Raw genomic sequence first — 23,575 nt, forward strand, 5'->3', positions numbered from 1 at the left:
ACAACAACAACAACTCCACAGCCCTGAACCCAAAAGGAAGGCAGTATCACTTAGCAAAAGCTGGGGCACATTTGCAGAAGCCCCAGTGCCCTCTGTTTATTACTCTGCCTCTTGCTAGAGAAGGCCAAAGGCCTCTCACTTCCCAGGATCCGCTAGCACTGAGCCGGGGCAGCCAAAGCGCTCTCAAAGCGGGTTAGCACTGTCTCTGCCGTGTGGATGGATGGGGCCTGATGCCACGCAGCCTGGCCCGCTTGCGCCCAGGAAACCTGACGTTTCCGACGGAGGACCAGGCGGCTCTACATTTCCCAAAGCCACAAAGCCCAGGGTGCCTTTGCCTCGTGCAGCCGCGGCCAGGGAAAGCGGCCTCGAACCGCGCTAACTCTGCAGTGCAGATGCAGCCGCTGCTTTCTAAACCTTTGCAAAAGACGAGCTGCAAGAGAGGCCGGGGCTGCTCCTGGGGAGGGTCTCTCTCTGCGTCTCACCCACCCAGGGAGCCCCGCCCACCTGCAGGGCTGCCCCGGGGCCTTCTGGGAGTTGTAGTTTCCCCGCCTTCCCCGCCTCCTCCTCCTCCTCCTCCTTTTCCCCAGGCCAGAGAAACAGCAGCAGCAGCAGCAGCAGCCAAAGGAGGAAGGAGGAGGAGGCGCGCAGTTGGCCAAGGCGGCCCTCCCTCTCTCCCTGGGCGAGGGGCACTCGGGGGACAGGGTTTGGGGGTCCCCAGGGCCACCCCCGGCCCCGATCCCGGACTCCCCGGCTGCCCCCTCCCATTGCATTGCATTGCATTGCATTGCATTGCATTGCACGCCTTGCAAGAGCCCTCTTTGCTTTTGCAAAGCCAGCAAGAGAAGGCTCCCTCTTTGCAAAGTCCAGCAAGGAAGAGGGCTTTAGGTTTTGGGGGGTGTCTCATTGCAAGAGGATCGGGGACCCCCAACTCAGATGGCCCTGGGAGCAGCCCCCCAACAGGTAAGGAAGGGGGGCAGGAACGAGGGGGCCCAACCCAAGCCCACCCACCCCAAATAATAAGAATAATAACCCATGGCCAGATTGGGAGCAAGGCCTGGGGTCCCACCCTGGAAAGCAGGGGGACTTTCTGGGGTGGGTGGGGGTCTCCAAGGAAAGGATTTGGGTGGGAAAGATAATAATAATAATAATAATAATAATAATAATATTGATGATGATGATGATGATGATACGGTTTCATTCCAGTGGAAGGGTCACTTTTGCAAGCCTGACCCTGTGTTCTTAGCTGTGTGTTTTGGGTCCCAGTTTCTTCGGAGCTGATCACACTGGGGCTGATTTCGGCTCTAAAGAGAGACTAAAGCGCCTTTAAAGCATCCCGTAAACAAAGCGGAAATGGCAAGTAATGGCACAAATGATCATCACACGCAGTTGCGCAACTAAAGTGATGTTGGAAATGCCTCCTTGTCTCCCAAAAGTCAAAAGATGTGTGTTGATGCTTCTTTGTGGCCACTTAAACGACGGATTTTGTGTGACGTTGTTTAAAATCGTTTTGCGTAATTACACAGGTTTTCCAGGATATTCACGGGATAAACTCCCGATCTCCTCCGTGGGATAAACTTGGGGTGGGGGGCATCTACATTATGAAAACAATGCAGTTTGTCGCCCCTTGAAGCGTCGTAGCGCAGCCTAGTGCTTCCGGTGTTGGACTATGACTATGGAGCCCAGGGTTCGAATCCCCGCTGGGCCATGGAAGGCCATTGGGTAAGTGACACTGTCTCAGCCTCCTCAGGGGAAAGCAATGGCAAAAGCTCCTCTGGAAAACTCCATAAGTTGGGAACAACCTGAAGGCACACAGCAAAAGCAACAACGACCACCGCCATCCTATGGAACCCTGGGGTTTTTACAAGGCCTGTAGCCTTCTCTTCCCAAAGAGTGCTGGTCCCTCAACAAACGACAAATCCCAGGATTTTGCAGGATGCGCCTTTGGTCAACTTCCTCAGATGCATGGCTGCCCCGGAAGGAGCTTTATGGCTGGACGAATAGCCCTCAGAATGCAAATCCTGTGGGTCTGGCAACTGAGGTGATGGGTCCAGTTTTAATTGAGATGAACCTTAAGGGACAAAGGCAGGAGGAAGGATGTGGCCCAAAGCCAGGTTGCAATAGAATTATTAAACAGTATTAAAATGAATTTATTTTATGTACGGTATTTATACCCTGCCCTTCAGCCCTAAAAGCTCTCAGAGCAGCTTACAATTATTATTATTATTATTATTATTATTATTAATTAGACAATCCCCTGCCCTCAGGCTTACAGTCTAAAAGGACATAGCCGTGTTAGTCCCTGGAATCAGTATGTAGCAAGATCTTACAGTTCTTTTGAGACTCAACAAAAGAAAGTGAATCATGCAATAAAAGCATAAAATGCAAGCTAAAAAGCTAAAACACTCTTTAAAACAGTTGTTCAAACATCCCAGTGCCTCTAGCTGGCTCTTTGAAAACCTTTCTGTTTTAAAAAAGCCTGTCTGAGTAAAATCTTCTCTGCCTGCCTAGGGAAAGGAGAGCAGGAAGCGGCCCATCCTGGCCTCCTTGGGCTGAGAGTTCGAATCCAGTTGTGCACACGGCGGCGCTGGGGCCAACAAAATGGTTCCCTCCTGGGAAGGATTGTAGGGAGATAGAGTCCGCCAGAGAGCCTTAGGCAGGGTTTCCTTAAGCAAGAAGTTCCTTCCTCTCAAATACAGTTGGCCCTCCGCATTTTTGATTCTTACTTTTGCGGCTTTGATCGATACGTTCGCTCTAGGAATCTAGGTCCTCCAGCGCAACTCTGTGGGCAACTTTCATTGGAAGTTACCATAGAGTTGTGCTGGAGGACCTAGAAATTCCCAGAGAGAACAGCTCTCTAGGCATTTGTAGATCCTCCAGTGCAATTCTATGGTCAGTGTCTGGCAGACATTGACCATAGAGTTGTGTTGGAGGACCTAAAGGTTCCTAGAGAGGTGTTTCAGGTTTTAAAAAATGGTGTGTTTTTCTTTTTTCTCTATGGTTTTTCTGGATCCCTAACCCCAGCATCCCTGCATCCCTAACCCCAGCGAATGTGGAGGGCCACTGTATTGTTTACTGTACCTGGCAATCCTTGGTGGTCTCCCATTCAAGTTCTAACCAGGGCTCACCCTGCTTAGTTTCCAAGGATTGACAGAAAACCTAATTGTGGGTCGCAGGGATTTTATTGGGGAGGCCATGGCCGTATCCCCACCGTCCCATAACTAGACCCCTGGCCAGGTATGCCAAAACCAGTTTAACCACAATCTGACTGGGAAACTGCAGGGGAGGGAAGACCCCTTGCCAGGGCCAGAAGTCAATCTGGGGAGGGGGTTCCTAAGGGGACAAGCGGACAGGCAGCCACCCGGTTTAATTAACATCCATTAATTCATAGCTGCTCTTTCTGACCTGGATCTCCTCATGTCTGTGTAAGAGAGAGAGAAATGAAGTGTTTATGTTGGAAGAACTTGAACTGGGAGTAATTCGGTTGCAAGGGAAGTTGCACTTTGCACATGCTCAGAGCATCTCCAGAGCCCTTTGATTGTTCTGGAGATTCCTGGCACTTTTCACAAGAGATAGTAATTCAATATTAAAAGGAAGGTGGGATGCAGGGACAGGAAGGAATCCAGCTTTTAAGAGGCACTGGTTTATTTTGGCCTGAGCTTTTTCAGATGTCTGGCCAAGTCTCCAAAGAAGCGAGTGCGAATCCGGCAGGAAAGATCCTGCTTTTAAAGCAAACCATTTCCTCTTAAGGCAGCCGCTAGCTTCCTCCCTTCTTCCATTTCTCTCATTTCTCTTGGCATTTTTTGCAATCCAGACCCTTTGTGGAAGTTGCATTTCTTTCCCCAGGAGAGGCTGCCGGAGAGGCATTGCAGCCGTCCAGATTTTGGGGGGGTCACTGGGATCATTGCTGTGGGGAGAGGAAAGGGGGCCCAGGAGGATGCCAAGGATTGGGGGCTGACGTGGAAGTACTGGGGGAGAGAGTTGCCAAAAGGGGTGGCCCAGAAAGTGGGGCGAAGGCAGAGGTTGCAGGAAGGGGTAGGGATACAAGAGTTGGGGGCAAAGAGGAGGAAGAAGCAGTTCCCTAGGGAGCCATGGGGGGCCAAAGGGAAGGGGACCCATTTGGGGCAGGGTTCGCATTTCGAGCCCTCTCTGCAGCCCTTGCAAACCCACCCCTCACCCCTTGGATGTGGGGACACCCCATAAATGGAATGGGGTTTTCAAAGGCAAGGGATCATCTGCCAGGCAAGCCTGACTCGCTCTTCATTTCCTGTCACTTGGACGGCCAATGTGAACAAAGCCATGCATTGTTATTCTCTTTCCTCTCCTTTTTCTCTCTTTCCTCTTTTATTAGGAAAGGAAACAGGGAAGTCCTTCCTCACAAAATTGGCAAAACCCTTTGGGACAGCACTAGGGCCTTTGGACGCAGCCCCTTGTGGGGTTTTTGCCTCCCTCATTGGAACAGGTTGCAAGAGCGGAAACTGGAAAGGGGCCTTTTCCCATCCAGGGGTTGCGCAGAAGAGGGCATTTCAGCGCATCATGCTTGTTCACGCCACACTGTCCTAGCACTATAGGTCCACTTTGGTTCCCATGGCTGCATCCCATGGGGTCTTGGGATTTGTAGTTTGGCGAGGGCTCTGGCTGAGAATTCGAAGTGCCCATAATGCAGATCCCCAGGACTCCGTAGGATGGAGCCACGGCCGTTCAAGTGGAATTATAGAGCTTTAATTGTCTTCTTGTGTCTGGAGTCAAGTAAGACCAAAACTTCAACTGAGATTCCTCAGTTTGTCCGTATCCAACTCTGGCAGCTTCTTGGCATCGCAGCATTTGTTGTTGGGTCACAAGTTGACACACAAAATGTTTTTCGTCTTCAGTTATGGTGATATGCTCAAGTGCAGCTGATTTCCTGGCTAGCTTCTTTGAAATGGTGGAGTTTAAATGTTTTTAATAATTGTCAGTCAGGATTACAGATACAGTCAGCCCTCTGAGTCCATGGGTTTTTATCCTTGGATTCAAGCTACCATGGTTTGAATATATACTCTGTGTGTGTGTGTGTGTGTATTCGTCCCTCCATATACTATATATGCACACACAGACACATAAAATATTTTCAAACCATAGTACAGATATAGATATATATTTCAAAAAGCAAACCTTGCCTTTGCCGTTTTATATAGGGGAATCCATTTTATTCTGCCATCGAATGTAATGAGACTTGAGCATCCATGGATTTGGGAATCCACGGAGGGTCCTGGATCCAAACCCCAGAGGAGACCAAGGGGCTCCTGTGTTAATACTAGACTATATTTTTTCTGAAACTTTTTTTTTTTAAAAATACAAAAGATATTTTAGGAAGGAAGAACCAAGACTAAGAGAAACCCACAACTGGACACGAAAACCAAGCTTAAAGAAGGTGTAAAGAAGGGTTATGAGGAATAATGTGAAAAAATTGTAAGCATGATGGAATGTGAATATTACAAATCTGTCTATGTGAAAACACAATAAATATTACTATAATGCTATAAATTCTTCTTTTGAAACCAAGGTCAGTACAGTTTAGCACAATTCCACTGATTCTGAATCCGGCTGCATCTGCACTGCAGAAATAAAATGTAGTTTGACACCACTTAAGATGTCTTTAACTCCTTGCTATGGAATCCAGGGATTTCTAGTTCGTTGTGGCACCAGTGCTCTCTGCCAGAGAAGGCTAAATATCTCATGAAACTACAAACGCCAAACAACATTGCGCCATGGAAGTTAAAGTGGTGTCAGGCTGCATTATTTCTGCAGTGCAGCTGCAACCCTAGATTCCTAGTCCCACACTCCAACCCCAATGCCATGTTGGCTCAAGGTTTTCCAGGCACGATTTATTCAGGGAAGAATTGCCATTGTCTTCCTCTGAAGCTGAGAGAGTATGACTTGCCCAAGCTGCCCCAGTGGGTTTCCGGGGCTGGACAGAGGGAATTCAAACCTCGCTCTCCCAGAGTCCGAGTCCGGCACTAAAACCATGGCACCACCTTGGCTTTCAAGCCTTCCCTAAATGGACGATCCTGGTATTCCAAGGAAGTGCTTTGCTAGACTGTTGTGTGTCTGAGCATTCATCAGTGTATCACAGAGCTTGGCTGGGCATCTTCCTGCAATGCAAATGGGGTTGAGTTTGATGGCCCTTGGGGGTCCGTTCCAGCACCATGGTTTTATGATTTTGCACCCATTTATCCATGCTCAGCATTTGCAAAGGTGCCACCTGACCATAGAGCAATTGGATGTAGGTAATATTGGAGGTGCAAGAGGAGCTCTAGCATCCACCACAGTCCTGTCGCCAAAATAAAGGATGCAGGCACTCTCCAGTCTTGCATCTGGAAAAGTTCCTTTTTCTCCCCACTGTTACTATCCTTCACCCAACATGGCTATCTAGGGACAACCCATAATCCTTTTCTGGCATGCTGGGGCTGGATAATAGTTTTTAAGGTTTGCATAGTTTATAATACGTTTTAAATTTCAACATGTAATGGTTCTAACCTTTTAAAATCATTTAACTGGGTTTTTTAAGCTTTGTATCTACATTTTAATGTTTGTATTGTTTTAAATGTTTGTTAGCTGACTTGCGTCCTTATATTGGGTGAAAGGCAGGATATAAAATAGTAGTAGTAGTTGTTGTTGTTGTTTATTTGTGTACTGGACCCCACCACCACCTTTACTACCCCCATTGTAAATGGGGAAAGGGCTTTTCTCTCTGGAGTATTGAGTCCCTTTTATTAGAAAATATCTCATTTAACTACTAACTTAAATCAATTTTTATTACTTAGTCCTTACCGCAAGGCTTCAGTTTAATGCGGTGGTGGGCAAAGGATGGGCCAGAGTTCTCTTTTGTGGCACTAATAGACATTCAATAATAAACTTAATTGCATCCAAATGCTTTTTAGGGGGCTGGGGGCATTCTTGCCATGTTTCTGCATCATGTTTTTTGAAGCAAGCCATGTCCCAAAGGCAGAATACCCCCATGTCCCCCAGAGGGCTTTTGGGGTCCAAAAACCAATCTCTTTTTGCAGGTGTACTTTTTGGAGTATGTGTATTAATGCAAGCCCCCTCTCTTCCCACCATTGCCCACCCCTGGTTTCATGTGCTGATGCATCCTCAGAGAGCCACAGACGCAAACAAGGAGCAATATGTGCCCTAACGTAATGGCCTTTGTTGATTCCAGGTGCCAGTGCGGTGTGAAGACGGGGCTCTCTACCCGGCCCCAGAGCGGTGGAGAGCCTGGGCAGCGCATGCGGACACCATGCGGGAGAACTTCGGCACCACCCTCACTCTGGGTAAAGCAAGGCCACCTTTTCTGACTCTGTGGCTGCAAAGAATGGGAAAGGGCAGCCATCTCTAGGCAATCTTCCTTTCCTCATTGCCATTCCCAGCCATCAGATCCCGATGAAACAGACACATAGGTGTTTTAAAATTTGATTTATACCCCGCTTTGCTGTCCTTTCCTCATCGGGTGAAGACCCTCTGGTCCAGCAGGAAGTGATTTTATACAGTGGGTTCTGTTTTCATCTGTGATTTTAGGTTAATGTTTACTATGGTTTTTAATTTATTAAGCAGTTCAATATTATTTTAGTCTTAGCTTTTTGTATGCCTTTGGCTATATGTGACTGTTACTTCTGCTTCTTTTTACTGTAACTGTGCAAAAGAAGTTATAGCATTAGCTTTTGTAGATTTCGTCGATTTCCGTAGATGCGTGGGGTGAGGTATTGCCCAGGAAAGACCTTTATAGTCAGACTATGAATAGAGATCATAGGATGGAAGAATTGGAAGAGACCCAAGGGCCATCATCCAGTCTAACCCCATACTGCCATGCAGGAATACACAACCCAAGCCCTCCCTGTGACTGATGGCCTTTCAGCCTTTGTTTAAAAACCTCCAAAGAAGGAGACTCCACCACACATCAAGGCAGCATATTCTACTGTGGAATATCTCTTACTGTCGGGAACTTCTTCCTAATGTTTAGGAGGAATCTCTTTTCCTGTAGCTTGCATCCATTGCTCCATTGTGTCCTATTCTCTGGAGCAGCAGAAAACAAACTTGCTCCCTCCTCAATATGACACCTCTTCAAATATTTAAACAGGGCTATTGTATCACCTCTTAACCTTCTCTTCTCCAGGCTAAAGGTACCAGCTCCCCAAGATGTTCCTCGTAGGGCATGGTTCCCAGATTCCAGATGTGACAAACTGTCCAAAAGCATCCTTGTGAAGCTTCCTTGCACACTACACATATTATAGCACTGGTTAACACACCAGCCTCGTCTCCTTCTGGTTCCCGGCCTTTGCCAAAACTCTCTCCATCATCCATACGGTCATCCACCTGGCTGCCCTGGGCTTCCAGCAACTCTCTCCTCCTGTCTTTGTCCCACAGTGACCATTATTAAAAATGAACTTGTCACCACATCACCAGACTCTACAGGTTTTGCATTTCCATGGCTATTCATTCACTGTGATTATAAAGGTCCTTCCTGGACACCAGATCACTCCATGCAGAAGAAGTACACCGAATCTAGGAAAGCTTAGACTACAACTTCTTTTGCTCAGTCTCAAATATCCCTTTGCATACTCTCCAAAGGCAGAGGCGGGATATAAATAAAATTTATTATTATTATTATTACCGTACTAATATTTTCCAGACAAATACAGCTCCATCTCTGAGTTCTTTGCTGCCTTGGATCCCGCTCTTGGGGGGAAAGGCGAGATGTAAATAGAGTGATGGATTGTAGAAGTGGAATAAATCTAGGGAATAAATCTGGCTAAAATAAACTGGTTTACCTTGAAAGGCGCCCATAACTTCCTCTCCTTCACTTTCCTTTTTATACTAAAACTGACCAATCTCTTTGGAACCTGGCTCAGAAGTAGGTCCTGTTCCCCCATCCTTCACAATCGCATCACCTTACACAACAGATCACAACCCAAGATGGCATTGCGCTCTGCAAATTGCATCCTCTCTCTCTCTTGCAGGGTCCCCGGTTGCCAAACCCGAAATGGTAGCCCAGATTGAGGAAGAAAGGCCACTTCCGGCCAAGGGCCAGGGTGAAGCCAAGGCGAGGGAGATGCCTGGTTGTGCTGGTGCAGGTCAGAAAGGACTAGTAACTTGGAATGGCAACTTTCTAAGCTTGCAGAAAGGCTAACTGTCCTGGTCAGCATTGTAGGAAACCCTGGAAGGGCAAGACGATCAGGGTGACAGGAGAGGAATGTGGAAAGCATGCTAGCCTTTACTGACCGCTTTGGGGCCACTGAGGGCCAAAACACACTGCAGAAATAATCCAATTTGAGACATCTTGAACAGCCCTGGTTCAATGCTAGGGGGTTCTGGGAGCTGTAATTTTGTGAGGCATTTAGCCTTCTCTGTCAGAGCTCTGGCACCACCACAAACTACAGTTTCCAGGATTCCGTAGCATTGAGCCAGGGCAGTTAAAGTGGTGTCAAAGTGGATTATTTCTAGCCCAGTGCAGTGTGCTTCGGACCCAAGTCAGTAGGAGCAATGCTGAGGCAGAGGGTTGGAGAAGCGGGTGCCATGTTGTGGCATCCAGGCTTGCATCCGACTCTGTATGGCCCAGGGTTCAAGTCATGGATGCTGCAACATGGCACCAGCCTCTCCAACCCTCTGCCTCAGCATTGCTGCTATTGACCCAATGACCCCAAAGTGGTTTAAATCCATTTTAAACTCACACACATGAGCAAAGCTGGATGAGGTTTTAAAGGCTTTCATAAAACTCCATGTTTCAGCTTGCTCCAGAGTGACTTTGACATTGGTGCCAATTAGGGTAGTGCACAATTTATTTATTTATTTCATGTTTTATTTCATTTTTATGCCACCTTTCTCCCAAAAAGGCAGCTCGCAAGATGAACACACTTTTAAAAAAACCAATTAAATTAACGTAGTTAAAACAATATACAATTAAGATTTAAACATACAAAAGTTTAAAAAGCCATAATCACGATTGGAGTGCCGCGGCAAAGAAGGCCCTGGAGTGGACTTTGATCCAGTTTCTGAGATGGGTATAAGATGTCAACATCAGAGTTTGGAAACTTATTTTGGGAACGTAAAACCTGCCACAATCCCTGAGGCTGGGGGACGCTGGGAGTTAGCATCCAAAAAAGTAAAGTTTCCAAAACTCTGACTGTAATCGATTCAGTCCAATCTCTGTTTGACTTCCTTATTGCTAAACTGCCGTTCTTAATTTTAAAGACCCTTGGAAATCTGATTGGTAGAACATTGGTTTCATCCTGGCACCTAGTTAAACCATGGCTTTGGATCCTAGTCATTGAATCACAGAATGGGAAGGGTCCACAGAGGCCATGTAGTCTGACCCCTTGTTTTGCAGAAAGACACAACTAAAGTGCACCCCAAAAATTGTACTGGTATATCATTTTTCACCCAAAAATGTAGATTTACATAGTTTTAAAATAGTTTTAACCTTTTGAACGGTTCCAGCTTGTTAAATTACTTAAATTCCAAACATTAGGGGGGGAAACTGTTTAAAATTGATTTTACTCGTAAGCTGCTCAAATACCCCATGATATTGGGTGGGATAAATGAATAATTCCAGAATGTACTAGGCCCCCAAGGAGCTCTCTGCTTAATAGTCTGTGAGGCAACAATGTCCTTCGTGTCCCATTAAATTCCCCTCTTCCCTTGAGCAGGATGCGTCCCTCCAGAGACAGGGAGCCATGCCAAGAAGGAGCAGCCACCGCCGCAGCAGCTGCAAGTGGACCAGCAAGGGATGGCAGAACCAAAGCAGCCAGAGAGGAGCTGCCCAGGTGAGGAGTGGGTCCTCCTCGGCCAGAGGGCTAGGTCATTTGAGGAGAGGCCAGTGCTGAGGAGCAGGGCCCATCATAAGCCCTATGGCTAGGGGGCCTGTGTTAGCCACCTCCAGGAGACCTTGCCTCCCCCTACACCTCCTTATAATGAGCCAGACCCTTGAGCCTTAGAGCCCAGTCTTGCCAGCTTTAACTGGTAGCCCTGCCAAGAGGGTTGCCGGGGTGAAGATTGGAAAGGTACCATGGATGATTGCATAGAAGGGAATTTCAGCAGATGTTGCTGGTTGTATGACAGGCATCCTCTGCTGCTCCACTGTCTCCCTCAGGCAAGGTGTTTCAGGGAGAGGCTTCGCACCCCTTAAGCTTCATTGGTGCAGCCCCGGCTCTTTGCACTGAACCATCAGACTCCCTAGATAAGACAGGCAGAAAATGCTCTATGGCAAAATAAATAGCCTGAAAAGTGACTCATGTTTTTTTAAAATAGGTTTTTGGGGAGCCCCAAGGTCTGCTCACGGCCCTTGTGCTGCATTTTACTTAGGCCTGGATTAAGGGTACAGGAGCCCACTCCAGTTTTCATTCTGGCAATCTTAATTGCCAAGGATTGAAGCCCAGACATTCTGTATGGGAACAGAGGAAATTGCCAGGCCTTTGGTCCTTTTAGCCCTGTATGGTCAGCTCTGACTGTCTCTCTAGGCATTCTTTCTTCTTAGCCTGTTGAAGCCTGTTCCTGATGGCCCTTATGATGTCCCCCCTAGAACTAACCAGACACAACCTAGTGTAGCAAGCTGCCCTTGAACCCTGCATGGTCAACTCAGACTGGTAGCAGCCACAGTGTCTCTTCTGGTTTCCAGATTCCTTTCCTAGCCCAATCAAGAGGGTCCCTTCTGGTCTTTCCTATGGGTGATGTCTCCCATCCAGGGATTAACCAGGGCTGGTTCTGCTAAATTAACATTTCTAAGTAGATGGTATGCTTAATGCTTTTTAAAAAAAATTGTACAGTGGGACCTCCATATCCTTGGACTTGCCATCTGCAGATTTGAGCATCTGTGGACGGCAAGCCCATGTTGTCCCCAATGATGACACATGCATGTCCTACTGCCATTAGGGCCAACAGGATCTCACCTGAAGTCCCATTGTCCCTAATGGTGGTGTGGCTGCGTGCACACACCGCCCCTAGGTACAACACAGGCTTGAGCATCCACAGATTTTGGTGTCCACAGGGGGAGGGTCCAGAATGGATTCCCCGCAGATACTGAAGTCCCACTGTATTCAGACCGTCATAGCTATTTTGTTTTCACATACAGCCTGAATCACATTGGCTCCCACATTGGAGAAAAACAGGATATAAATTAAATAAAACTATTGCGATGCAGGTGGCACAGTAGTCTTATCTCCTCTGGCTGGTCATCTGTTCATCCATCCATAGCATTTTTTGGCCACAAACCACACATGTACACACACACGCGCGCGCGCGCACACACACACACACTGCTCACTTGGTGCCTCTCTTCTGCCTCTCCTAAACCGTTGGGTCTCTTGTCCTCTCTATCCCAGCAGGTGAGTGGCTGATCCGGACGGTGAAGGTGGAGGCCGAGGACTATTCGGAGTGGCCAGCCGGCCTGAGTGCAGAGGTGCTGTTCCAGGGCCTGCCTGCTGGGGGCATCTGTAAGGCAGAGGGCCTGAACCCCCGGCAGGACTACCGAGGCACTTGCGGCCTGGGCGAGCTCTCAGGGCTGGCACTCCAGCAATGGCAGATGCTGAGCGAGGAGAAACCCCTGGCCTGCCCCAAGTGCGAGCATCCTGGAGCCCCCCTGAGTGGCAGCAGTGGTGGCCCCGAAGACCCCCGTCCTCGGCCCTTTGGCTGCCCTCAATGCGGCAAGGCCTTTGGCAAGAAGGCCCACCTGACCCGCCACGCTCGCATCCACACCGGCGAGCGCCCCTTTGCCTGCTCCCACTGTGGCCGCCGCTTCTCTCAGAAGATCCACTTGGGCTCCCATGAGCGTGTGCACACAGGGGAGCGGCCCTTCCCGTGCGACCGCTGCCCCAAGAGCTTCCGGAAGAAGACGCACCTGGTGCGTCACCAGCTCACACACACCGGGGAGCGCCCCCACGCTTGCCTCCTCTGCACCCGCAGCTTTGTGCACCGCCGGCACCTCCTGCGCCACCAGCGCCTCCACGAGGAGGGACCCACGCCAGAGGAGGCCCGTTTGGAAACAGGGCAAGCCCCGGGGAGCTGTGTGGGGGACCTCCAGCCGCAAACAGATGCTGGTCTCCGTGGGAACCCCAGTGAACCAGGGCAGGCCATGGCTACCTCTGTCGAACTGGGGCCGGCCACAACCCCCTGCAGGGACCCAAGTGACCTGGGACCGACTGCTGTGTTGTACCGGGAGCCGCCTGGACTTGTTCCATTCTCCCCCTCCTGCATGGGGCATACAGACACATACCAGGGCTCTGTTGTTTTCAAAGCTCCAGTTGAGCAGGATCCGGTCAGGGTCCCATGCGTCGAGCATAATGTCCAGAGAGAGGTAACAGCGCTTGGGCTTCCCTACCAAGAGCAAGGACAGTGTGGAGCTCTCTGTGGGGCACAGGGGGTGGCAGAGGGGGGCACCCTGAACCTGGAGCCAGTCAGCAAAACTGAACCAGAAGAGGACCCTGACCCCGCCTGCCAGCAGCCCGAAGTGAAGCCATTCCTTTGCTCGGACTGTGGGAAGGCCTTCGCCTGGCGGAAGAACCTGGCCTCCCACCAGCGGCTCCACATCGAGGGAGGACGTCCTTTTTCATGCGCGGAGTGCGGTCGGGGCTTCAGCGACAAACGGCACCTCACGGCGCACTTGCGCGGGCACATGGGGCTGTTGCCATACGCCTGTCCACACTGTGAAAGGAGCTTTGCCCACCGGGCCGGCCTATCCTCCCACCAGTGTGGGGGCCACACTGGGCAGCGCCCCTTCCCTTGCACCGAGTGTGGGCGCTGCTTCGCCCACAAGCGGCACCTGCAGCGGCACCGGCGTAACCAGCACTCGGCCGAGCGACCTTTCTCTTGTGCACAGTGTGGTCGCACATTCAGTACCCGGGCCAGCTTACTGGCACACGTCAAGTCTCATGCTGGTCAGCGCCCCTTTGCTTGCCCACTGTGTGGCCGGGCGTTCAGCCGAAAGTCCCACCTGGCCCGACATGAAGCCGTCCACACAGGGTTGCGTCCGCATGCCTGCACCCAGTGCCCACGACGCTTCAGCTCCAAGACCAACTTGGTGCGGCATCAGGCCGTCCACACCGGTTTGCGGCCATACATCTGCACCCACTGCGCCCGGAGTTTCAGCCGCAAGACCCACCTCTTGCGCCATGAGCGGACGCACACCACTATGGCCCCCCTGACCAGTGCCACGGGTTGGGCGGTCACTGCCCTGCCGCAGGGCTCCCTGCCCATCCAAGCCCAGTCAGAACAGCCCCTGATCTTCCCTGTGGCTTTTGACTCTGCGTGGCAGTGATAAAATGGCCGTGTGTATGCGCTCTTGACAAGCATCAACACAATGTGTACTCTCTGAGTTAGAAAAAACCCTAACCAATTCACACACTCCCTAAAAAGTGGAATTTGATACCCAGAAATCTGGACAAGATGCAAATCAAGCCTTTTCTTCTTTTCCATTATTCTGAAAATTACAACTTTTAACTAAGGCAACAAAATGAAGGGAAACTGAACCTAGCATAATTTATTTTACTGTTGCTACTACAAACAACAAATGTTCCGCCCACAAATTCCCCCAGAGCCTTGGATTTGTGGGTGCATTATGAGAAATGTTAGGATATGCTGTGTATCAAGAAATACAGACCTGATTGCATTCGCCTGCTATCTAGATTTTATTGGACATAAGCAGTATCCTCAGTTTTAAACAATAACGAGACTGTTTTTAACAGTGAACAAGTCATTTTAGCAGAGCTTTGTCAGGTGAATGTAAATTACATTTTGTGAAACCCTCTCTGATGTAAACAAGAATAAATTGATTAAATTCTGCCTCAGGCCCTCATTTTTTCTTGTTGCAGGGCTGGAAATGTCCTAACCAGGCCTCAAGAACCTCTTTTCTCTTGTTATTCCTATAGTTTTTAAGCCACTGTGCAAAGTTTAAAAAACAGCATTGACAAATACTTCATTAAACTTGAGAAACCTGGATTCGGAAGACTACAAAACTCATACTCATGATTTTATTTCTGATCTAGGTATTAATCCCATTCTTTGCAGTTTGCTGTTGAGATGCAATGGCAGCTCATGGAATGCACTACAGCTAGTGGCAAAAGGACCTCATTGCACTGCTACAGTCAATGGGATCGTCAATACCTTACTTGATATCACCAATTTAGATCCTTTTAGTCAATATCCATCGTTAATATTGTGTGTGTGTGTGTGTGTGCCTCTAAGTTGCATTTCATGGGGTTTTCTTAGGCAAGGAATTCTCAGAGGTGGTTTTGCCAGTTCCTTCTTCCAAAATATCGTCAATTTAACTTCAGTTAAGGTCAACATGTATATCTAAATTAAATTATAATTGAGGTACAGGGGCAAAATGTATGGCTACAAGGGGCAGAATGAAGGCATTGCCTCCAAAATAAGGATGGAACAAAGTTTGTGTACACTGAACCATCCAAAAAACAGAGGCGTCACTATCTCAGCCACTCATGGAAAAAAGTTTGGGGTTGGGAATATTTTGGATTTCCTAAGTCTGGGTAAGGGAGACCCAACCTTTTACAGGCAAGAAAATACACAGCAAATAGAAGACATGTTTAATTTGGTGGGCAATGCCTTCATTTTCCCTCCTATGCTCTAATGAGCAAAAGGAGTTTTATTTCATAATAATGAGTTCTTGTTTTTAAAAATGGAACAATAGTTAATGAACAATTGATTTTTTAATTATTTTCAGCTAATTTTAATGTATTTTGCCTATTTTCTGAAATAAAAGTTTGTAAAGAAACGTATATTGTGTAAAAATATTTTTTATATCCGTGGAGGTAAATAACGGCGGCAGTGGGATTTACGGATGGCAGCTGGATTTAGGTGTTCGCCACATTTAAACCTGACTTGTGTAAAAATGGCAAAGGGGAAGGCACAAACTTTACACAAAATGTGGCCAAAGTTAGGGCCCTAGTGTGGTGTAGTGGTTAGAGCATTGGACTGTGACTGGAGACCAGGGTTCGAATCCCACTTCAGCCATGTAAACCCACTTGGAGAAGAAGCTGCATTCTCTCTGCCTCAGAGGATTGCAGTGGCGAACCCCTTTCTGAAGAAAATGATCCGCCTTTGGGTTGCCATATGTTAGAAACAACTTGAAGGCACACAACAGCAACAGAAAAGCATATTGTGTTGCTTGTCACACAACACCTGCTAAAAAACCCCTATTTGACACCATCATTTTAGACCTAGGAGGCCTCTCCAGTTTTCCTCATGGCCACCTGGGCTTTTCCTGGCAGCCATTTTGTTTGAGGCCTCATCAACACAAAATGGCAGTCTTTTCTCCCCAAAAAATGGTTTGGCATAAACCAGTTGGACCCAAGATGATGGCAAACCATCATTGCTGTGAGGATGGAAGCAAAACAGGATGGAGACCATCAAAATGGCCTCCGTGGGATAAAATCCTGCCTTCCATGATCAGCCCAGCCTTTGCGATGAAGTGTTTGGGTGTTTCTTGGGTGAAACCTTCAGGCCCCAAAAACACACTTTTCCCCTCAGAAGTGATGAAGAGCAGCTCTTATCATAAGCTTCCCAGCCGTTTTGTCGGCCCTTGGAAGCCGCCAAAAGACCAGAGGAGATAAGAGTTCACAGTTTCAAAGCTAGCAGCAAAATAAACAAAATGGGACACGTTTAGACTCCTTGGCTGCTCTTCTGTAAAAATCAAAATCATAAATTAACCAGTCAGGATCTTCTAGTGAGGTGGGCTAAAGACAGACCGGGGCCTGAAAATAATAATAATAATAATAATAATAATAATAATAATAATGTTTATTTATATACCGCTTTTCCAAATTAGATCAAATAACATGGAATACATACATTTTTATACATACATACATACACACATATATATATATATTATGCAGGTATATATATATGTACACTATATACATGTATATGTGTTGGGTATATGTGTGGTGTATACATATATGTGTGTATAGATGCATATTATATACACACACACACACATATATATATATATATACAATTTTATACATGTGTGTGTAGATATATAGATATATACACATATTTATACACACACACACACACACACATATATATCTACCCACACATGTATATACATTATATATATACATTTTATATATGTGTGTGTGTGTATATATATATATATATATATATATATATACACACATAATGTATACATATATTGTTAATGTACATGAAAAGACCTATCAGTGCAACACATAGTCTGCATCCACACTGCAGAAACAATCTAGATTGAGACTGCTTTAACTGCAATGCCTCCATCCTATGGAATCCTGGGATATGTAGTTTGTTGTGGCGGCAGGGCTCTCTGACAGGGAAGGCCAAATGTCTCACAGAACTACAAATTCCAAAATCCCACAGCATTGAGCCATGACAGCTAAAGCGTTGCCAAACTGCATTATTTCTGCGGTGCAGATGCCAGCTGAAGCACTCCTAAAAGAGGCCCATTGTAGGCAACTGTAGTTGGTACTTATAAAGTCAGGTTTTGTCTCCAAAAAACAATCCTGAACTAGAAAGACTGCATTTGGAGGCATAACATGAAAAGCAGAGGAGAAAAAGTCCACGCATTCGAATATCGGTCCATCAGAATTGCACAAAAACAATGCCGCTTTGCAAGGCCAGGTTGTGACACTCCAGTCCAAAACAGATGCGCAGTGCATTTGGGGGGGGGGGGCTGTGCATGTCTCTCTTTGGAGCTGCTTATCTCTTGTTTGCAGAAGGAATCCTTGTGTTTACTTTCCAGAGACCAGCAACGAAAAATATATATTTGTGCGTCTGCATTTTGAACTCTCCCCTGCTAACAATTCAGGAAGCTTATAAACATTACTAAAGTGCATTGTGCATTTGGGAGAAAGAGAGAAAAAAATCTGCTTTAAAAGTAATGCCTTAAAAATGAAGAAAGCAAACCTGAAAGCTTGGCCAAGGTTTCCAAAGATAAGCATAGATTGCAGAATGAGATTTGGAAGTCAATTCTATTGCTGTGGATTCTGGGAGATGCAGTGCCCTCTAAAACACAAAGAAGAAATATTGGCCAATCTCTCTCTCTCTCTGTTTCTCAATCTTCCTTTTGCAAAATGACAGTTGGAAATCAGTTTGATAAATCCCAAATTGCAAGGTTTTTGTGCAAAATGAAATTTCGGGTTCGAAACCCACCCACTCCAGCCAACTGCTGCCCCTTTAACTGGGCCCAGGCCAGGCCTTGTCATGCTGCTGATGCTGAGGCTGTTCTTGTTGCAGCAGCAACACACAATTGTGTGTGTTGCCTTGGCAACGAGGCCTGGGTTCCTAAGCAGGGGAAGGACCTGAGCACTAGGAGCAGAAAGCAATGGAGAAAAGCAGAAGCAGCATTGCTCTCGCAAGAGGGGTAAGAGGAGCATCACTATGGAGGGTTGCCAGATAGAAAACTGGACAAAGCTCCTGTGCTTTTCAAGGGGGACATTTCTGCAAGGGGATGCTTGCCCCACGGCCAGGTAGCAAGCCACACCTGCTGAAATGTCCTCTTCTGCACACAAAAGGCACAGAAGCCCTCTCCAGTTTTGCACCTGGCAACCCTAAGGTCTGGGCCAGGAAAGGGGGCACATTTCCAATTGCTAACCATTGGTCCAGAAGCAAAGCCAGGGCCTTGAGCGACAGGGAGAGCTCCAGGGATGCAGCTCTGGTCCAGGTTGCCGTGGAAACGGGATGTTGGAAACAGGGTGATGGAGGGCATGTGGAAGGTGAGCCACAAAGGTGGGCCAGGGAAAGAACCGGTTCTATCGCAATATATTGGGAGGCTACAATTGTGCATTGGGGACTAAGCGTGCTTCTGGGCACGCATGTGTGCATTTCACACTGCAAATGTACCTGTGCAATTTGTGTCTGATGCACACAACCAACAGGCAGAGGTACAAAGCCACAAAGCCACAGGCTGAGTCTCCCTTGTTATCTGAAATGCCTGGGACCAGAAGGGTTTGGGGTTTGGGATATTTGTGGATTTCAGAATACCTGTATTTGATTATGATTATGATTACAGTGGGCCCTTGTTATCCACTGGGGTTTGGTTCCAAGATCCCCCATGGATAACAAAATCTGTGGATGCTCCAGTCCCATTAAATATAATGACATAGCAAAATGGTGTCCCATATAAAAATGGAAAATCAAGGTTTCATATTTGAAATTTGTACTTTTTTTGAACATTTTAAACCGTGGATGCTTGAATCCGTGTATAAGAAGGGCAAGTGGTATTTGTATTATTTGTAGCCCACTCCCCCCCCTAAAAAAAAAAAAACCCTGGGAGCTGCTGGATATGTTTAGCTTAGAGAAAAGGTTAAGAGGGGATTACAGTGGGCCCTTGTTATCTGCTGGGGTTTGGTTCTAGGATCCCCTGTGGATAACAAAATCCATGGATGCTCAAGTCCTATTAAATATAATGGCATAGCAAACTAGAGTCCCTTATATAAAATGGATATTTTCAAACCCTGCATGCTTGAATCTGTGGATAAATAATCTATGGATAAGGATGGATGGATGTATAGAATCCTAGAGTTGGAAGGAACCCCAAGGGCCATCCAGTCCAACCCCATTCTGCCATGCAGGAACTCTCAATCAAAGCATCCCTGATGGATGGCCATCCAGCCTCTATGATTCTATGGAGTTGGAAGGGACCCAAAAGATATTGCTTACAGTTGTAAACAGCTTAGAGACTGCTTAGAGTGGCATGAAGCAGTATATAATGAAGCTGCTGTTGCTATTGCTCTTTTGTGAATTTTGTGTGCTGTTGTAAGTTTAATAATAGGATATCTTGGCCGCATTTTGATCCTGTTCCTCCTTTCCAGGCTCTTCAGTGACCGGTGTCCACCTGCCTTGTCCTTCATGGTACCCATTTGGGGCATAGGGAGTGCTGTCCTCAGAGGCAAAGAGTTGGATTGCGTCTATCCGATAGTCCTCATCGGTGGCGACAGGAACGAGGTGCCACAGAGTGAAGTGAGAGCGGCCTTGCTGCCTTTTTCTCAGTGCGGCCCAAAATGGAAGGCCGTGGGGAGAAAGGTGATGAGGCCGAGGTTGTGAAGATCACCTCCCAGCTGCTGAAGGCCAAGACTGGAGAGTTTGACCTGGAGTCCATCTTGCTGCTGAAACTGCGCGGCCTGGGCATCTGCGACCTGGGCTGCCTCGGGGAGTGCGCCAGCCTGGAGTGGCTGGACCTGTCGGGGAACGCCATCACCCACCTGGGCCCGCTTTCCTCACTCAAAGCCTTGGCCGTCCTCAACATCTCCTCCAACCGCGTGTCCAGCCTGGAGCCCTTGGCCGGCTGCGAGCGCCTCCAGAGCCTCAATGCGGCGGGAAACCTCCTGGGCAGCCTCCAGCAGCTGCAGTGCCTGACGGGGCTGCGGCACCTGGAGAGCATGCGCTTCGCCAACCCCATGGGCCGCCTCGCCAACCCCTTCTGCGCCTCTGCCGGGTACCGCGTTGCCATCGCCGAAATGTTCCCCGGGGTGAAAGTCATAGATGGGGAGAGGGTCTCCGGGCGTGGGAGCGAGCTCTACCAGCTCTGCAAAGACCTGGACAACTCCCTCAAACGCTTCCACAGCCCCAGCCGGGCTGGCCTGGCCGAACTGACCGGCCACAGCAAGCCCTGGGTGGAGGAGGGCTACTGGGATGTCCGGCCGGCCAGGAGGAGCTCCATTGTGGAGGAGGCCTACAAGCAATTCAATGAGGCCCTCCAGGAATGCCGGGAGCTGGGCAAGCGGGCCGACGACACCATCTCCCAGGCCGAGAGGGCCCTCAACATCCGCCCCGACGCCAGCTCCTACCTCTTCTGAACCCTCCCGGGTGTCCAGGCCATCCTTCCCTGTCCCTGATCATTTTCCCATAGAGTTTTGGAACTGTAATGACTCCACTCCCATCCTGTCCTAGCTCTAAACAACTACAAGGAAGGGTCCAAGCTTTGCCAGGGGACCCCCTCGCCTTTCCCCATCACAGGCCAAAACTACGTGGAAGTCCACTCCAAGTGGATGGCTACCTCACCCAGCCAAACCCACAGAGGTCAGGAGCCTCAGGTCACCCCAGTGGCCTTTCCAGACAGGCTCAGAAGCACATCTGGATCAAGCTCAGCTCACATCTGGCGCTTGAGGGCTGCATCAGTACAACATTCAAGCTGTTGTCAAGAAACAAAGCCAGCATTTAATGCCACGATGGGTGTAGCCGCACTACGGCATTATATCAGTTTCATACTTAAATTGCCTTGGCTCCATCCACTGGAATCCTCTGTCGTTCTCTGAGATACTCAGAATTCTCTCCCAGAGAGCTCTAACGTTGTTTTGAAGGCAGTGGTTCCCAACCTTTGGTCCTTCATTTGTTTTGGAGATACCTTTCAAAGCTACAAATCCCAGGATTCCACAAGGGAGCCATGGCAGTTAAAGGGGAACCACAGCGCTATCATTGTGTACAACGTGGCTCCACCCCATGTTCCCTGTTTGGATTCCTGGGAATGCTACTTCATGGCCCTGGGGATCTCAGACTTCCTCCTTGGTGTGTCTTTAAGCCGCTTTGGAATCCAAGAAAGGACATTCTGCTAAGTCAGGGGCATGAAGAGGGGTGTTGTGTTGTCGCTTGGCTTTCATTGTGCATGTCAGGGAGGGGAGAATGGGGAAGGGGTTTGCCAGATTAAAGAAGTTGGGATAAGAGTACCCTGAGGTCTGTGCACTGCCTTGTTGCATCTGTTCTGTACCGCTTTGACCATCATTATTCCATGCTGTGGACTCCTGGGATTTGTAGTTTGCAAGACAACTGTGACTTCTCTAATAGAGTTCTGTAGCTCAGAGGAATTGCAAGAATTCTGGGTCCCCAGCAAGCTGTGTATCCCAGGATTCTGCATGATGGAGCCATGACTGCAAAGGAGCATAAGGCTGCTGCTGTAAGGGTGAAAGCTGTGAAAACAGATGGGCCGCAAGGACGGCGTCTCAAGCCTTAGTAAAGGCGGTGTAGGGATGACCAAGGGGGCCTAGAATCTGGAATCTGTGGAGTGGGTGGGCTTGTGGGTGGGAAGGCTATGTGCATTTGTCTTGTGAAATAAACTTGACGTTTCTCCCCCTGCTACCTTGGCTTCCCTCTGCCTTTCCTGCTTCCCGGATGGGTGCAAGGCTGCCCCTGTTGAGCAGCAGCCTGCCTTAGATTCAGGAATACCTCAGGGAGGGATGCCACCTGGAGAAAAGCAACACACTGGTTGAAACCAAAGACATAGCTGTGCTAGTCTGTAGAATTAGTATGCAAAGAGATCTTGTAGCACCTTTGAGACTAAAGAAAGGTAGCAGCATGCGCTTTCGGATGCTCCAGTCTACATCTGAGGAAGCAGACCTCAGTCTAGGGAGTTTATCACACAGAGGGCGAATTGGTAAAATCCCGTTCAGAAAAGGGATTTAAAAATCCAGGTGTTGTTTGTCAGTTGTGTTACTGTGAAAGGGAAATAATGCAAAAATAATCCAAACAGAAAGCCAATTTGTACTTTCGGAATTTAGCAAAAGAAAAAAGGTGGTGATTTTGACAACGTTGCATTTGGGTTATTTTCGCATTATTTCTCTTTCACACAAACATTGTCTGATAAACATCCCACAAATGCAGATTTTTTCCACTTTCCGTTTGGGTAAACGCCAAATGTTGTCTGAAAAACAACCCGCAAGTGTGGGTTGTTTTGAGTTTAGTTTCTGTATGGGATTCTTCCCATGTGATAAACTCCTAGGAAAGCTCATGCTGCCAACTTCTTTCCTTCAGTGAGTCTCAAAGATGCTGCAAGATCTCTCTACAGACTGGTTAAAGTCAAGTTATCACTTAAGTTGGGAGTTTTTCTGCAGGGGCAACTGAATGGAATTTATCTTTTAACTTTATTTGATTGACTTGCATTGGAATTTGAGCACCAGTGTAATCCCAGAATTAACTAATTAATTAACTGGCATCCCGGCTGTCTCTGGGCCTGGGACTCAAGGTGGCTCAAGTGATTAATTACAGTGGGGCCTTGGTATTTGAGGGCATTTGGTTCCAGGACACACACACAACACATTCCATGGATCCCCAAATCCATGGATGCTCAAGTCCCATTATAAACAGTCTCAGTCCCCCTTATACAAGCAAGGTTTGCCTTCTGAGATTTAAAAAATAAATAAATGATCAAGCCATGGATGGTTGACTCCACGGAATCAACCCGAATCCATGGATAAGGAGGGCCAACTGTAATTAATTGGCAGACTGCTCAATTGCTGACAAAGTTTCTATTTCCCAGGCTGCTGTTAGGATCACACTGAACTGGAAGGGACCCAAAGGCCATCCATCCCAACCCTCTGCCATACAGTTTCTTCACCAACAGCCTGGTGTTCCTGGGTTGTTCAAAACACTGATTTCATTCAGGACAGGACAATTAAAATGCTTAGTCCACAAGATCCAAATCACTTACTTTTGATAGTTTAAGTTGTTCCAAGGTCCAGAGATTTTAAGTCGCATAAGAGGTAAGGGTTCCTTGGAAGGCAGGGGTGGCCTTCTCCACTATAATAGTCCAGGAGAATGGAGAGATGGTTTGGGAGCAACAAAAAAC

At 47.9% G+C, this 23,575-nt stretch overlaps 2 protein-coding genes across 7 annotated transcripts; both read left to right on the plus strand.

Annotated features, from left to right (window-relative positions):
- Positions 1-602: 602 nt before the first annotated feature.
- Positions 603-15,755, plus strand: ZNF467 (zinc finger protein 467). 4 transcript variants are annotated; one of them, XM_089533905.1, is made up of 5 exons: positions 603-960; positions 7,196-7,307; positions 8,991-9,104; positions 10,677-10,793; positions 12,348-15,755. In XM_089533905.1, the coding sequence occupies exons 1-5, from the start codon at positions 934-936 to the stop codon at positions 14,276-14,278; spliced, it is 2,301 nt and encodes a 766-aa protein (XP_089390031.1). In that variant the 5' UTR covers positions 603-933; the 3' UTR covers positions 14,279-15,755. The 4 variants fall into 4 exon arrangements, with proteins under 4 accessions (XP_089390031.1, XP_089390033.1, XP_089390034.1 ...); XM_089533907.1 differs by having other exon boundaries at positions 12,351-15,755; XM_089533908.1 differs by lacking the exon at positions 603-960 and adding an exon at positions 1,157-1,719.
- Positions 15,756-16,342: 587 nt separating this feature from the next.
- Positions 16,343-22,016, plus strand: LRRC61 (leucine rich repeat containing 61). Of its 3 annotated transcripts, none has more exons than XM_089533934.1 (2): positions 16,343-16,707; positions 19,830-22,016. In XM_089533934.1, exon 2 carries the CDS (start codon positions 20,019-20,021, stop codon positions 20,811-20,813), a length of 795 nt encoding a protein of 264 aa, XP_089390060.1. In that variant the 5' UTR covers positions 16,343-16,707; positions 19,830-20,018; the 3' UTR covers positions 20,814-22,016. The 3 variants fall into 3 exon arrangements, with proteins under 3 accessions (XP_089390060.1, XP_089390058.1, XP_089390059.1); XM_089533932.1 differs by lacking the exon at positions 16,343-16,707 and adding an exon at positions 18,023-18,379; XM_089533933.1 differs by lacking the exon at positions 16,343-16,707 and adding an exon at positions 18,388-18,731.
- Positions 22,017-23,575: the final 1,559 nt, after the last annotated feature.

This window comes from Sceloporus occidentalis, unplaced genomic scaffold (genome assembly GCF_023333645.1).
Source record: "Sceloporus occidentalis isolate IW3139 unplaced genomic scaffold, rSceOcc1.0.p SCAF_7, whole genome shotgun sequence".
In the NCBI taxonomy this organism is placed as follows: Eukaryota; Metazoa; Chordata; class Lepidosauria; order Squamata; family Phrynosomatidae; genus Sceloporus; species Sceloporus occidentalis.

Bases quoted from the DNA above. Each gene is read 5' to 3' on its own strand.
- ZNF467 (XM_089533905.1), top strand. From the start codon at position 934: ATGGCCCTGGGAGCAGCCCCCCAACAG. The intron at 961-7,195 runs GTAAGGAAGGGG...TGTTGATTCCAG, and splicing joins TGGGAGCAGCCCCCCAACAG to GTGCCAGTGCGGTGTGAAGA. The intron at 9,105-10,676 runs GTCAGAAAGGAC...TCCCTTGAGCAG, and splicing joins GCCTGGTTGTGCTGGTGCAG to GATGCGTCCCTCCAGAGACA.
- LRRC61 (XM_089533934.1), top strand. From the start codon at position 20,019: ATGGAAGGCCGTGGGGAGAAAGGTGATGAGGCCGAGGTTGTGAAGATC.